Source organism: Capsicum annuum, chromosome 11, assembly GCF_002878395.1.
Source record: "Capsicum annuum cultivar UCD-10X-F1 chromosome 11, UCD10Xv1.1, whole genome shotgun sequence".
Taxonomy (NCBI): Eukaryota; Viridiplantae; Streptophyta; class Magnoliopsida; order Solanales; family Solanaceae; genus Capsicum; species Capsicum annuum.
Genome location: NC_061121.1, coordinates 6,035,698 through 6,052,576, shown reverse-complemented (window position 1 = coordinate 6,052,576; position 16,879 = coordinate 6,035,698). Strand labels below are relative to the sequence as shown.

Sequence of the window (16,879 nt, the reverse complement as noted above, 5' to 3'; positions counted from 1 at the left end):
TGCTCACAACAAGCATTCGGCTACATTTTCAAAAAGTCCGAGCAACATAAATTCAGACAGGGGCATTTTTTCCCCTATTAAGGGAACTGATTTTGGTAACACCAAGGATTTATACTCCGTGTGTTGCTCGGACTCTCCAAATATGTTGTCACACTCAAGTCAGATCCTCAAAAAACGAGCTAGTTCACATTCAACTTCATTTTTAAAGAGTCCGAGCAACACAATTAATTCGGATCGAGGAATTTTTGATGATGATGATTCAGCATTTATAGATTTGAAACTTGATTTATTATCATCATCATCATCAAGAACATCATTATCAGAGCCAAAATTACAACTTTTTTCAGAATCAATGGGGAAATTGAGAGGTGGATCTTGTAGAATGAATGAATATGACACTAGGATGAAAGAAGGGAATAGTGGAAAAGGAAACAAAGTGTGGAAATGGATTTCCAGGAAAAAAACTAGTACAAGTAAAAGAGATGAAATTAATAGTAATTTGATTATTAAGTCTTAGTAATTTTGGATTTGCAATAATATTGTTTTGGTTACTTTTGTTGTAGTAAGAAAAGTAAATATACAAAACTTTACCTATTTAGTCGCTTTAATTTTTAATTTACTTCCCTTTTTCTTTTTCACTCTGGTAGTGTGGTTTTTTTCTTCCTTTGGTTTATCATATGGTGTTTGGTGTCAACATTGAAGCTTATTAATTCAAATCGCATATTGCTAAGCTCATTTTGGGGGTGGTGCTCCCAACATTATTTTCTTCATCCACATCTCGAATCTAGACCTCTAATTTAAGGTGAATCAATATTTTTTTCATATTCATGATCCATACTCGAGATCATTGATTAAGGGTGAGGTAATCCCACCTCTGAACCACAATTCATGTTGGTTATTATGGCTGTATATTTGGTCCTTCTTCTATATGGTTTAGTTTTTTAAGTGGATTTTTTTATTGAAAAAGAAAATATACATAAAAATGTGGTCTCTTTTTCTTTTTCTTTTGCCAAAGTATATTTATTGGTGTATGTACAAGTTTGGATTTTAAATTTTGCGAATGAAAAAAAATCTTGATAAGGAGCCTTTTTTTCTATAATGAGTTTTATATGACATGGGTTTGAATTAGGCAGGGCTTAAAAGCAAATATCCGAGCTGTAAAATTGAAAAAATCTTGATACGGAATGTAGACTAATTCAATTCACAAGGATGTATCAAAAAATATACTAATATTTTATTTGACTAGACATCAAGAGAAACAAATACATTGGGTATGCTAATTAATAAGATTAATGAAGCAACAATTAATGTCAAACAACCAATTGGAAAGCAAAAGTCATGCATTTAATCCTCCAAACTACCAACAAATGGACTATATACCATATGATCCCTCTATCAATCAAAAATATTAACTGTAATAAAATATGTCATCAAGAGATTTTACTTTATCATAAATCCACTAATTCCATACGGCTTATCTAGGAATTTGGACTATTTTTTAGTATATTAACTTATTGGTAGAACTGTTTTTTTTTTTTTTTTAATTTTCTTGAAACTTTAATGTTCCATTCTCACTAAAATCACTCTTCTCCTATGCACGACATTCCAACCAGAACAATAATGTAAATAATCTTTCATTCTGAATTAAAAATCTCGAATTTAAATTTGAATTTGAATTTAAATTTTGAGTATATAATTGCATAAAGAACACTTTATCTGCTAAACGAGACTTCTCAATCACTCAGTTCATTACTTGTGCAGTGCCAACTTGAAAAACCCGGCACCACTAGTAGGAGGAGTGGTTTATTAAACCGAATAAGTAAATATCGAACATCAAATAATCAAAAAAGTATTATGAGGAAAGGGAAAAATATGGAGAGCAAATATTCAGAATACATGTTAAAATCTTTGGCACGCTTGAACGATCTATTAGATCGTGATGTAATATATCCCATCTGAATTGATGAAGAAAAAAGGTGTTAAGACTCTCCGGAGCCAACTTAAATAATCGAGCGTGAGAGCCAAATGAATTGAAAGAAGAATTTGGTTCGCGAAAGGATTATAGTATTTTGAAAAGGAATGAAAAAATAATCTACTTTCAACAAGTGATTTATTAGATAATTGAAATCAGAGGATCGTGATAATAGTTGAAACTGTATTCAAAGATAGGGTACTTCCCATTTTTCTTAGGAACTTCCCACTAGATTCTTTCATTTCCATATTCGAGTATATTCACACACTCTGCCAAATACAGATACAATCCTGTGAGCTTTAGCAATATTAAAACATATACAATAGATAATATTTTTAAAAGAATCCAAACAATATAACTTCAACATACTATCTAGTAAATTTTGAATATATGATCCTATCTAAAATATGAATGAATGATATAAATGTGAGTCAATTCACATAGGTTTTTGAGTCACTTTCTGAAAATGAAACTGACCCTATAATTGGGCTTTACCCACAATGGTCATGTGGTCCAAAAAAACTAAAAATTACATCCACACAACTTAATTTTACTTTATTACATAAATCACATATTGAAAAAGTAATTACAAAAATTTCAAAATAATTACTTAAATCTCTTAAATTCACCCTTTCTCTCTCATCCTCCTCATAAATATCAAAATACTATATTTTGCTTATATTTTAGTGCATTGATTTTTACTCTATATACGTGCTCCTTCATTTACGCCTACAATCAAGTTAATGCAATATTAATACCCTCTCACCCCCTCCTATTTGCGTCACTTTTATAATTGGAATTAAAGATGTACACTTTCAAATCACGTAATAAAGGAAATTGAATCATTCTTTTTCCTTATTATCGTGTAACCAATATAATGTTACAATAACACTAATTTTTTCTTAAAATTATTATAATCTTGTAGATAATTAATGTATAAGGTGAATATTTTATATGTATAGTGTGATATTATACATTTTAGAAGATTATATTTTAATGTATAAGTTATAATATATCAGGCATTATACATTAGTTATTTTTGAAAGATTAATGTATAATATAATTCTTCTACTATATATTTCATTATGTTATACATTAAGAAGTTCTTAGTACATTTAAGAGGCATTTTATGTATTATTTGGTATTATACAATTAGAAAGTATTAATATTGTATAAGGTCACATTATACCTTCTGATAAAGATACAGAAGTATACATGTTTAATGTTAACACTTAAATGTATAGTATGACATTATACATTACTGCAGATTATTTTTTAAATGTATAATGTGCCCACATACATGTGCAATTGTTGTATAATGTTATCTTTAATACTTATCAGTTTGATGCTATCTTTTTCTCTCTTAATTTGACTCTGCTTTTATTTTTTTAGGGCATGAAATATCATATTTTTAAATCCAGAATATTGTTTCTTCAACTCCATGTAAACCCTCACTCCATTGTCATTTCTTATGATAATTGAAGAAGAATTACCTTCAACAATGTATTTTACTTTAATTTTTTACGAATTTCTTCAATAATCAATTCCATCGCGATTGTAGCAATCAATTTCAAGAAGATTATACTTTCCGAAATAATAATTGCGTCATTTTTGTAGGATTGATAAATAATTTTCGACTCCAAATACTGAAATAATGCAACAATATGGGGATGTTCATATTTTTTTTTCGAGAATTGAAGAAAGAAGACGACTACTTTTTCTTTTCAAGAACGTAATTCAACAATGAGAACAACTAACGGTGATGTTTAACATTTTTTTTGAATTTAAATTTCAGTTACTCTATTTAATCATACACCACATAATGATAGGTAATTAATGACGTTAATTAAGGTAGAGAAAGATAGTATCTGATTTCTTTTTCCATAAATATAGGCAAATCTGTTTTATCATATATTCCAGCAATGTTTAAGGGCCTACCTAATGTATAAGTATGTTTTACAAATTAGGAAGAGAGAAAACTAATGGAATTATATGTAAATACTTTCACTATAGACGGAATTTACTTAGTTTATACCAAAAAAATCTGTACCAAAATCTCTAACGGAATTATATGTAAATACTTTCACTATAGACGGAATTTACTTAGTTTATACCAAAAAAATCTGTACCAAAATCATCTTACTAAGTAAATGATTATAGTTTTACCAAAAAAAAATCTGTACCAAAATCATTTTACTAAGTAAATGATTATTTACTTAATTATTTTTGGGCAATTTACTTAGTTGCCCTACCTTTAGATCTTGTTGGTTTGATAAAAATTTGTTTGGGTATAAAAATAAGTGTTTTGCTATTTGTCTTTCTCCTTTTTTTCTTTCTTTTGAGAATTTGGGACCAATCTATGACCTTGACACTGAAATAATTTGTCTCAAGAAATGATTTAATTGAAAAAAAAAAGTTGATGATTATTTTAAATATTTATTTCTGAATTAGCTTTCAATATAAATAGGAAGCAATTGTCATATTAAAAAAATAACGAATATAATACTTCATGATAAAATGAAACACATATCACTTAACCAAATATGTGTATGTAAGCCAAGGCGAAGCCCATTAAAGCTATGAGTTCGTCAGAATCCAATAGTTTTCAATCAAATTCTATGCATAAGTAATCTATCTAGAGTCCAATTGCAAAACAAGAATTCAAAAACTAAACATTCTGACTACATCTCCGAATGAAATACAACTGTCGCTTGCATTAATTTGGTGTAACAAGTGCTTATAGAAAAAGAAGTTAAAATATACAGTTGAATATTAATGTGTTCATAAAAAAAAATTAAACTTTTTTAAAAATGAATATCTTCTTTTTATGACCTTTTAAACATCAAATATAACTTTTCCCTTACTTATATATCCTATTGTATTTTTTTAAGTGAATAATTTACTTGTTTTTGTCTCTTATTACCTCTTTTTTCTAGATTGTTTTTTATGTTGTGTCAAGGATATATCGAAAACAGTCTCTACTCTACCTCTGAGGTAGAGATATAGACTATGTACACTCTTATCTCTGGACTGCCCTTTATGGGAATACGCTAAGTTTATTGTTGTTGTAATAATTTGCTTGTTCAAAAATGGAAGACAAGCTAACTTGCTTCTTCTCTAGGCATATTGTTGCAGAAGTAGAAGTAGAAACAAAACCAACCAACCCCCATTAATACATAGAACATTTATTAGTAAGTTTAAGTTAATATTTGTCCCCATCAATCTTAGGTATTTTCACTATAAAGTCAAAGCAAATAATTAAAAGTTGTCCACCAATAATAATTTTCTTGAGGAGAAAAGTACTGAAACATTTATGCATGCCACTACAGCCAAAGACTAAAAATCAGTTGGTAGGAAAATGGTATGGCCTTTCATGCATGTTCATCAAGGATGGATGACATAGAGTGATGAACGAAAAAATTAGTTCATGAAAATATAATTCGTCTAGGCTGTTCAAATAGTCGAACTAGTTGAATATATAGAAGGATCACTACGAGTATAGCCATTGGTTACAAGTTTACAAAGACGAAAATGATTTATTTGATATTATGGATGACTGGTTACAGAGGGTTTGTTTCGATTTTGTAGGGTAGTTAGGTCTACTGCTCTTTTCTTGTGCCTATTACGCTATAGGGGGCTGCTTTGTAGCTTCTTGGTATACCCATGAATTGACCAAAACATTTGTCAGCAATTTAAGATTTTTAGCCTGAAGAGGGGTGGCTTTATTGCCGAGTCAAATAGTACCTGAAGGACATTCATTATTTTCTCTCGAACTATAATACTATTATTTGATTATTAGGTCGCCAGATCTTTTTAAATGTTGAGTTCTACACACGTCTTTTTTGGGAGGTCTACTGACATTATGTGGAATAGGAGTTACTTCCCATAAGAAAGTTAATAGCATATCCAACTTCCATATTTTATTGCTGTATATTAAGTTAAAACTGTTCGGTTTTATGTGTGTGTGAATGGAAAATGGAGGGAACCAAGTGGAGGGAAGAATTGAGATAACACTCAAAAATGGAAAGTATACTCTCAAAATGAAAAGTCCACTATTTCTCCCACCAAGGGCACTTTCTTGTGTTTATAATAGGGAACACATACTCCAGATGGTAAGTGAGGCAAGATCCAAGAGGTGTCTTGCACTGTTGTCGTCGTTGCTCGCTCGGCTTTGGCTTTGACAAATGATCGATCGATGAGATCAAATTTGATGGAATTGTTTTTCTCCATGTGCGGGCGTATTTCGGACGCCATGCTAACGCATACACAACGCATCTCGAAGGGATGTGGCCCTTCGAGGTAAAACGCACACTGTTTTGGGCTGTTGGGCGATCTGCGCGCGCACTTCGATAACCTACAGGCGCAGTTGCTCACTGGAATTCGGATAATGTCACCTACGGCTGCAAATCAGTCGCAGGTCCAGCACAGACTGGGCGCAGGTGACGTGACTGTACTGAATATGTGCCTTTTTGCTGAACCAATGCATCATTTCTGAAAATCACTGTAATACGACTCGTACTAATTAAACGCAAAAAAAAGGACATGAAAGCAATCAACCTAAGAAAAAAATCAAGAAAAAGTGCTTTAACTGTGCCAAGATTGGCGACAAGTCCACGGGTTGTCGTTCCCCAAAGAAAGGGAAGAAGAAGGACCAAGCAAATGTTGCTGATTCCAAGAAAGACGTCGACAACCTGTATGCTATGTTGTCTGAATGCAACATGGTGGGAAATCATCGCGAATGATGGATGGATTTTCGGTGTCACCTGCCATGTTTGTGCTAATAAGGAGTTATTTGCTGCTTTTGCTTCGGCTCAAGAGGAAGAAAAGATCTACATGACAAACTCCGCTACTACAAAAGTAGAAAGAACAGAAAAAGTGTGCTTGAAAATGAATTCAGGCAAAGTGTTGACACTCAACAATATCCTGTATGTTCCTGAGTTAAGAAAGAACTTGATTTCTGTATCACTTCTAGACAAAAATGAATTCAAATGTGTATTTATTTCCAGAAAAATTGTACTTAGTAAAGGTGAAGTGTATGTAGGAAAAAGCTACCTCAATTAGAGCCTATTCAAAATGAATGGATTGAATGTTGAAATCAATAAATGTTCAGTTTCTTCTTACTTGCTTGAGTCTTATGATTTATGGAATGAACGATTAGGCCATGTTAATTACAAAATGTTGCAGAAACTGATTAACTTATAAGTTTTGCCAAACTTTGAGTGCAATAAATCAAAGTGTCAAATATGTGTGGAATCAAAGTACACTAAGCATTTGTATAAGTCTGTTGAAAGGAATTTCAATCCCTTAGACTTAATCCATATCGACATTTGTGATATGAAGTCAACACTATCTCGTGGTGAAAAAAAGTATTTTATAACTTTTACTGACAATTGCACTGATACTGTTATGTCTATTTGCTAAATAGTAAGGATGAAGCAATAGATACGTTTAGACAATACAAAACTGAAGTTGAAAATCAGTTAGAGAAAAAGATCAAAACTATAAGAAGTGATAGGGGCGGAGAATATAAATCTCTCTTTGCCGAAATATGTGTAGAGAATGAAATTATCCATCAAACTACAACCCCGTATTCACCTCAATCTAATGGAATTGCAGAAAGAAAAAATTGAACGTTGAAGGAAATGATGAATGTCTTACTTATAAATTCAGGTTTACCGCAAAACTTGTGGGGGGGAATCTATCCTTACGGCTAACTGAATACTCAATAGAGTGTCCCATAGTAAGACACAATCAATTTCAGATGAAAAATGAAAAGGAAGGAAACCCAGCTTGAAATATTTCAAAGTGTGGGGGTGTCTAGCGAAGGTCCAAGTCCTATGCCTAAAAGAGTAAGGATGAGACCTAAGACAGTGGACTGCGTGTACATAGGATATGCTAAAAGTAGAAAAGCATGTCGATTTTTGGTTCATAAGTCCGAACATCTGGATATCAATGAAATTATGGTAATTGAATTAGATAATGCTGAATTCTTTGAACTCATTTATCCGTATAAAACTAGACATGAATAGTCTAGTGGAGGGTCTAAATAACCTCGAAATAAACCAAGTGAGAATGTACATAATGATGACAATTCAAGATGTAGTACACGTCAAAGAATGACAACTTCGTTTGGATCAGATTTTATAATATTTCTCTAAGAAAATGAGCCTCAAACATTTAAAAAAACGATGGCGTCTTCGGATTCATCCTTTTGGAAACAGGTAGTTAATAGTGAGATTGATTCAATCTTAAGCAACCATACGTGGGAGTTGGTTGATCTTCCTCCAAGAAATAAACCTTTACGTTCTAAATGAATATTCAAAAGAAAAATGAAAGCGGATGGTACTATTGACAAATAAAAGACAAGACTTGTAGTAAAAGGCTTCAAACAGAAAGAAGGCCTTAATTACTTTGATACATACTCGCCAGTAACAAGGATAACGTCGATTCGAATGTTAATTACCTTGGCGGCGGTATATGGTCTTGAAATCTGTCAAATAGATGTGAAACCGTATTCCTAAATGGAGAATTGGAGGATGAAATTTACATGGAACAGCCTGAGGGTTTTGTGGTTCTAGGAAAAGAAAATAAGGTGTGTAAATTTGTTAAGTCACTTTATGGACGAAAACAAACACCTAAATAATGGCATGAGAAGTTTGACCAAACCATGTTGGCAAACAAATTCATTATTAATGAATGTGATAAATGTGTTTATATTAAAGACACTCCAAATCACCAAGTCATTATGTGTTTATATGTGGATGATATGTTGATCATCGGTAGAGATATTTCTAACATAAATTCAACGAAACGAATGCTCTAGAGCATGTTTGATATGAAAGGCCTTAGCGTTGCAGATGTGATCTTAGGAATAAGAATTCAAGTATATGAAATTTGGTATTACCAAGACTCCATTGGATGTGAACTTTGCACTTCGGAAGAATGAAGGTGAAAGTGAGTCACAATTGGAGTACGCAAGAGTATTGGGATGTTTAATGTATATAATGAATTGTACTCGACCATACATAGCATACGCTGTTAGTAAGTTGAGTTGATACACGAGTAATCCCAAAAAAACTCATTGGATGGAAATGAAAAGAGTTTTGGGGTATCTTAAATACACTCAAGACTATGCTTTGCATTATAATAAATATTCCGCGGTACTTGAAGGATATAGTGATGTAAATTGGATCACTGGATCGAACGAAGTAAAATCCACAAGTGGATATGTATTTACTATCGGTGGAGGAGCAATCTCTTGGAAATCATCCAAACAGACATGTATTGCTCGCTCTACAATGGAATCTGAATTTATCGCATTGGATAAAGCCGGGGAAGAAGTAGAATGGCTCCAAAATTTCTTAGAAGATATTCCTTATTGGCCCAAGTCAGTGGCACCAGTATTTATACACTATGATAGTCAAACAAAAATAGGTAGGGCAGGGAGCATGATGTACAACGGTAAATCTCGTCACATAAGACAGAGACATAATATCATTAGAGAACCTTTCTCTAGTGGAATTATAACTGTTGACTATGTGAAGTCAAAGGATAATGTGTCAAATTCACTTACAAAAGGCCTATCTAGATAAGGAGTTAAGAGGATATCCAAGGAAATGGGTTTAAGGCCTAGGACAAATCAACATGACGGTAACTCTACCTAGTAGACTGGAGATCCCAAGAGCTAGGTTCAAAGAGATCAAACAAAGTTATGTCTAGCAGGTTCAACATTGTCATTGTACCTAACCTATTCTCATGATGTAGATAATGTTTGGTAAACGAGGATAAGACTTATGGTATGAAGTCTCTTAATGATTATCTAAATTTGGAAGATTTAATCAAATAGTTTAATCTACAGGATTGAACGTTTAGAAATCACCTATGTGAGGAAAAAGTTGTAGCCGCTTCAAGGAGAATGTTAGTAAAGGTCTATTCTCTAAGCTCTCATGAAACCGGGACGTGTTCATGGCTGAAAAGAACAAAACCATGAGAACCATAAACAGTAAAAGACTGGTTGTGTGACATGTGTTGTCTAGGTGTACATTAAAGCTCGATGGTTCAAAGATATCAAATCTACCGATTGACTGAGTGCATCCGATGCATGTTCACTACGGAAAGTTCAAAGGAAAGCTTACTTATCCAGATGCAGTCAGTATTTGCTCAATGATCACTATTTGTCCGTATCTTTCTTGATAAGATAGTCATTTCCCATTCATATGGGGGATTGTTGGGTTCTATGTATGTGTGTGAATGGAAAATGGAGGGAACCAAGCGGAGGGAAGAATTGAGATAACACTCAAAAATGAAAAGTGTACTCTCAAAATGGAAAGTCCACTATTTCTCTCACATTGGTGGGAGAAGGGAACTTTTCTCTGTTTATAATAGGGAACACATACTCCACATGGTAAGTGAGGCAAGAACCAAGAGGTGCCTCGTGTCGTCGTCGTCGTCACTCGCTCGGCTTAGATTCGAAAAATGATCGATTAATGAGATCTATTTTTTAGACAAAATTTATTTTAATCATGATGAACAGTGAAATTTTAATCTAAAAATCTGATGGAATTACTTTTCTCCATGTGCGGACGCATTTCGAACACCATGCTAACGCATACGCAACGCATCTTGAAGAGATGCGACCCTTCGAGGTAAAATGCACATTGTTTCACGCTGTTGGGCGATCTGTGCGCACATTTTAATAACCTACGGGCACAGTTGCTTACTAGAATTCGGACTGCGGCCGCAGATTAGTCGCAGGTCCAGCACAGACTGGGCGCAGATGACGTGATTGTATTGAATATGTGCCTTTTTGCTGAACCAATGCATCCTTTCTGAAAGGACACTGGCTATAAATACCTGACGTATTCCTCAGGTATTAACATGAATTTTGATAGCAAAAACACTCTTTATATCTTCAAAAACTCGTTGTGATCATTAGCTGTTGAGTGAGTTCGAAGAATTCAATAATTTGAGGTACCACTATTGTTGGATTAAAGGCCATTTTATCCTGGGAGGAAGATTCCATAACCTCGGGTACAGTGAGGGGAATTATTCCTTAAGGACACTCCATGAAGTCGGGGAACATGGCTTTAAAAATTCTGTTTAATCTTATTTCTGAAATAACAACATACTTCTTGGATAGATTATTTATAATCTTATGTTGAAGGTGTTGTGTAACTTCATAGGTGTTGTTTAGACTTGAACTTGTGTTGAAGTTATTGTGTGCCTAAATACAGATTCTTGTACCCGAAAATATTGAAACTAACAAAAACTTCTACACACCTTAAAGCTTAGAGATATTGTTCACCTGACCCAGTAGCGGAGCGAGAATATTCATTAAGAGGTTTAGAAGTAAACATATAATCTAACGAAAGGGTTCAACATTTACTATATATACATAAAAAATAATTTTAACTATATATAAATAACATAGTTTTCCATTGAAGGATGTTCAGATGAATCCCCTGGCCTAAGGGTAGCTTCCCCCTAACCCGATCCCTTACTGATTGTAATAGTTATCGCTATAGCTAGTGTTGCGTTGGTGTATTGCTAGTGAACTTTCTTACGACAACTCTAGATGAAAGGGGAATAAGGGTATTGAGAAAGAAAATTTTCCAAAGATCTAAAAGCGCAATCCCTTTTAGGAGCCAAGTACCTCTGATCTCTATCATAAGTGCCAAAGAAGAATGACAAGAAGTCCAGAAAACTACAGGTAATTCGTCATAGTAACTCTAATATGGAAACATGAAAAATAGAGTAATAACCAACTACAACCTGCTAAATTATAGTAAGGGGTCGTTTGGTTGGGAATGCAATTATGCTGGGATTAGTTATTATATGATAAGTTATGATAGAATAAGTTATACTGGGACTAGTTATGCTGAGATTATTTTTTATTGAGTGTTTGGTTTGTTGTATTCAAAGTAATATGTATGGTATAATTTCTAAGAATAAATTAATTGATTACCAAAATATCCTCCATCTTATTTAACTTCTTTTTTTATATATATTCCTTTTCAAGCGTTAAATATTTATTCTTAAAAATAAAACTTTCATCTTATTTAACTTAATTTTTGTGTGTGTGCGCATTTTCATGATTACATTGTGTGTATTTTAAAAACAAAACTTTTATCTTATTTAACTTTAATTTTTTTGCACGTGCCTTCCATGATTATACAGTATGTGTTTTAAAAAAAAATAAATCTTACTACATCTTCCTTAGTTTGAAATAAAAACTTCCAACTTAAGTTTGTTAAAGTAAAAGAAGTTTTGTTGTTTATGTCACTTCATTTAAACACATATCACTCATATAATATAGAATATTAAAATTTATTTTAATTGATATATATAATATCAATTTTCAAGTGGTTAAAAAATTATTTAATTTAGAATATGTAATTGAATAATGGAGTCGATTGTGAAACGATAATGTGCATTAAAACTAGGCAACGCTTTTGTAGTTGCTAAAATATTTTACAGATCACCAGTGAATGATAATTATTATTATAAAATCTACTTACTTTAATTAATCTTTTCATTGTATATTAAGAACTTTTTGTGTTATCAATTCACAAAAATAACAATTGGAAGGAAAAAGTTGATGTGAATTTCGTTTTTCTATGCTTAAAAAATTATAGTACCTACATTTTGTCGGATATATAAAAAATTACAGTACCTAGTTTTGATCTTTGTTATGTATGAATCTAACATATTTTGATTTTTAATTTGTTAATTGTGCATTTTGATCCTTTATATAAGAAAATAACGTATAAGTTTATAAAATTCACAAGCAACAGGATGAAAAAAAATGCAAAGTTCAATTAATAAGAGGTTAATTTTTCTTAGTCATATATTTCCGTCGTTCAAAAATAAGATATTTTAGTCTTTTTAATTTGTCATAAATAGGACGTTTTAGATAATCAAGTAGATATCAATAATATTTTTTCAATTTCAAAAGCAATAATTAGAGATTGAAGAAGATTGGAGAAATGTATTTGTAATGGATTTGGAGCTAATCTTGTCATTTATAGTTTTATCCCAAGTATAAATTATGATGGAATTGTTATCCCACCAAATATGGAATAACTTATTCCGATACTATTTATTAGTCCCGGGATAAGTTATCTCGAATATTAGCAACCAAATGCATTAATATTTTTCATATGCTCTTAACCTTGTCAAAGTGCTTAAAATCATAAGTCATCCACCTCTTTCTTGTTCCCACTTCATTCTTTGAACTATTTTCTAATGAAGGAGATTTAATTCAACCTTCTTTGGACCACATGGATCCGCCCTTAAGTGGAGGTATATATATTTAATATATATACATAAAAACGAATACTTTTACCTAGCAACATAGTGTAATTTTCGGACGACACACCTTTACAATCAATTGTATGTTAGGCTACATTGCTCATACTCTCCAAAATTGCTGTCACACTCACATTCGTATCGGATCCTTCAAAAATACACTGCTTTTGGCGAAGCTGGTAGACACACGTCGACGAGTCCGTTGATTGTAGATGTTATGCAGTACTCCAATTAATGAAAGGCTTAGGACACAATACTACTGAATCTGAAATTTATGAAGCTGTTTTCTACTAAAGAAGTACTATAAGGAATCAGAAGGTTCATATTCATGTAATCACTAGTCGCTCGAGTCAAAAATCAAAATGACATACTCCTTCCGTTTCAATTTGCTTGTCTGCTTTTGACTTGACACGGAGTTTAAGAAAGTAAAGAATACTTTTGAAACCAATAGTCTTAAACATGCCACGTGAAAAGGTAGAATTAAAGAGTTATCAGAAAAGGCAAGAGACATTCTTTTTGAAAAGGAATAAAAGAAAAGTACGACAAGCAAATTGAAACCGAGGGAGTAGTAATTAACAACATACATACCCCTTATGCTTTCCATGAGGCTTGATAGCATAATATTGATTGGAAGACAATGGCTTATTCAGAACTGGAATGAACATTACATCTTCCCTGCTAACACATTCATATTGAACAATCAGCTTCTTGTTCTGAGAGAAAGGCAAGTCCATGAGATCATAATTTTTTCCAAGTCCAAAACAACAATATGTTTCAGGCTCCTACCTTATAGTTAAGAGACATTAGTAAGTTTCCAGGTATTTAGTGAAACATTCTTGAATAATGGTGCTAAATTTTTATACCAAAAACCATAATGTAGTTCACATAAGCATTCAATATCTTAGTTCTTTTATCCTTGTATTTTCTGCAATTAGCTTCATTAACTTTTCATTTCCCTTACATTGTAAAGGCTGCCGATACATTAAATCTTCCGCTATGCATGGGGGTCCGAAGAAAGGTCGGACTACAAGGGTCTATTGTGCACGACCTTACTTACCTTGCATTTCCCTTACATTGTGTAAATTGAAAATGAAATTATTAAGGTTGACCTAAAGTTGCATTAGAGCATGAAGTAGCTCTTTACAACAAATTATGTTGCATTTTCAAGGTGCAAGTAAATATACTAGATGCTAAAAACATTATGTTAAATAGAAAAAATTAATTTCTTTCCAATAATCAGCTGGTTGAAAGGTCTGTACTGGATTAAATATCTTGATTAGATCACAAAGAGCCAGAAAAATTAACTATCAACAGGATTTTTTTTCTCACTAAAGTACATTACATGATATATACATGAGATACAATAATATACAAGTGACATATACAATATACATAACCATACATTCTTCATAGCAAGTCTGATATTGCAACATGGAAAATAGAGTAACCTACTACAATCTGCTAAATCACACTGATAGAATTTGATACAACCTTTTTAATCAAAAAAATGATCACACGATTCCTTGGAACCTTCAAAAATACCACAGGGTACGTGCCATGCCAGATCCTCAAAAAGTAGTAGTATATCTTTGGAGGACCCAATGCAGGTGCAACAACATTTCTCGACGGTCCGAACCATACTATATGTGGTTTCATCCCTACTCCCATATGCTTTTAACCTTGTCAATGTGTTTGAAATCACAAGTCATCACTAAGCTTTTATCCATTCTCCTCAACACAAACCTCTCAACCAAAACATAGCAACTAAATCTTCTCCAACCAGTACTACTTTCTCTGTTTTCTTCAACTTGTTTAATCCTCCCTTGTTTTTGCCATCCACCTCTTTCTTGTTCCCACTTCATTCTTTGAACTATTTCTCGTCTCAATCCCAAACTTGTTACTTCATTTCCATCTTTACCACAGCTTCTAAACCATATTACTCCTTCAACGACGTTTTTATCATCCCATGTTGCTTTATTAGTTCCGGCAAGAAGAACAACTTCTGTGTCAAGTGCAACATCCACAACTACTGAATTCCCTTCATTAATTTTGTCATTTTGACAAGTGAAAAACTGCTCCCATCTCTGCTCAAGTGTCATTTCATAGAACATCGATCTCTTCATTTGATCTTTAAGTTCTGTTCCATCTTTGATAAACATGAAAGGACAATACCATTTTCCCACGACAACAACTTCAGAACTTTTACTAGATGGTGTTAAATTGAACTGTGGAAGTTGTTGCCTCAATGCAGCATTGAGGCCTAGAGCATCATGGTTTAATTCATAATTTCTAGGAGTTTCGGCAAGAAGATGCCAGCCTTTTCGCCTTAGAAAGTACGGCGGAAAAGCATCAGGTGCAAGAGACTTTGCAAAAAAGTTACCTTTGGCTTGGCAACCTGTATCATATAGACAAATCTCAAACTGCTGATATGCCTCATCTGGATCTAATGGTTTTGGTTTAACGTCTCGTACACATCTACAGAAACAACAGGTTTGCTTATCTTCCTCCGTTGAACAAGTAAATGCTTGTCTGCAAAAGGCCATTCAGTAATGGTAAGATTCATTACTTTGCCAGTCTAAAAATTCTAATTAAGGGGAATCAATAATATTTCAAGAATTGAAACTTGAAGCCTAAAACAATGTTGCTCTATAGTCTATATTATATCCCTACTTGCACAGTACAATTTTCCGATGAAGGGGATTTAATTCAACCCCCTTTGGACCATATAGATCTGCCGTCGACCTTGGTTCATCACGACAAAATAAACCAGAAATGAATTTTGCCAGAATCAATTGTATGTTATGCTATGCTGCTTGTACTCTACAAAACAACCGCTTTTGGAGGATCTAGCAGGCACCTGACGACATTTGTGAAGAACCCAAGCAACATAAATGTTATGCAGTACTCAAATTGATGAAAGGACAAACAAAATACTACTGCTGAAATTTTTCAGGCTGTTTTCTCGTTAAGCACTATCAGTAATCAGAAGATTCATATCCATGCGATTTCTATCATATCATACAAGAACGATTGTGCAAATACAATAATAACATACCCCTTGTGCCTTCCATGAGGCTTGATAGCATAATATTGATTGGAAGACAATGGCTTATTAAGAACAGGAATGAATAGTACATCCTCCCTGCTAACATGCCTGTTCTCACCACCACCTGATACGTATCGAACAGTCAGCTCCTTGTTCTGAGGGAAAGGCATGTCCATGATATCATTATTTTTGCAAAGTCCAAAACAACAATATGTTTCAGATTCCTCATCTTGAACCACTAAGTAACCAGAATTTGGACCTTCAGGAGGTATTGAAAGTGCATCTGGATTCTTTTGGTAGTAAGACAGAGGCCTTGTTACATACATTTTCAGCAAAAAAACAAGGCCAACTCTTTCAATTTCTGTCTATATATCTTTTGAGGATATTATAATACATTTATATCATGTTAATAATCTTCTTTTCTATTGACATGTATGGATGAAGCATAGTCAAATTTAATGAGATTTAGACAACTAGGTAACTTTATTTTGAATCATAGGAAGTTGCCAACATGTTGACAACTTCCTTTTTTTAAGTCTTGGGATGACTTTTCA

At 33.0% G+C, this 16,879-nt stretch overlaps 2 protein-coding genes across 2 annotated transcripts in view; one reads left to right on the top strand and one right to left on the bottom strand.

The window, feature by feature from the left end:
* LOC107848449 overlaps nt 1-594 on the top strand; it is a gene marked incomplete in the record, with an annotated part of 4,316 nt that extends 3,722 nt beyond the window's left edge. The window contains 1 exon segment of the mRNA XM_016693219.2: nt 1-594. Coding sequence (XP_016548705.1) covers nt 1-517 — 517 coding nt within the window.
* Nucleotides 595-14,579: 13,985 nt separating this feature from the next.
* Nucleotides 14,580-16,879, bottom strand: LOC107848457. The gene is made up of 2 exons (XM_016693223.2): nt 16,335-16,879; nt 14,580-15,808 (listed from the first exon to the last, which is right to left on the bottom strand). The coding sequence occupies exons 1-2, from the start codon at nt 16,649-16,651 to the stop codon at nt 14,938-14,940; spliced, it is 1,188 nt and encodes a 395-aa protein (XP_016548709.1). The 5' UTR covers nt 16,652-16,879; the 3' UTR covers nt 14,580-14,937.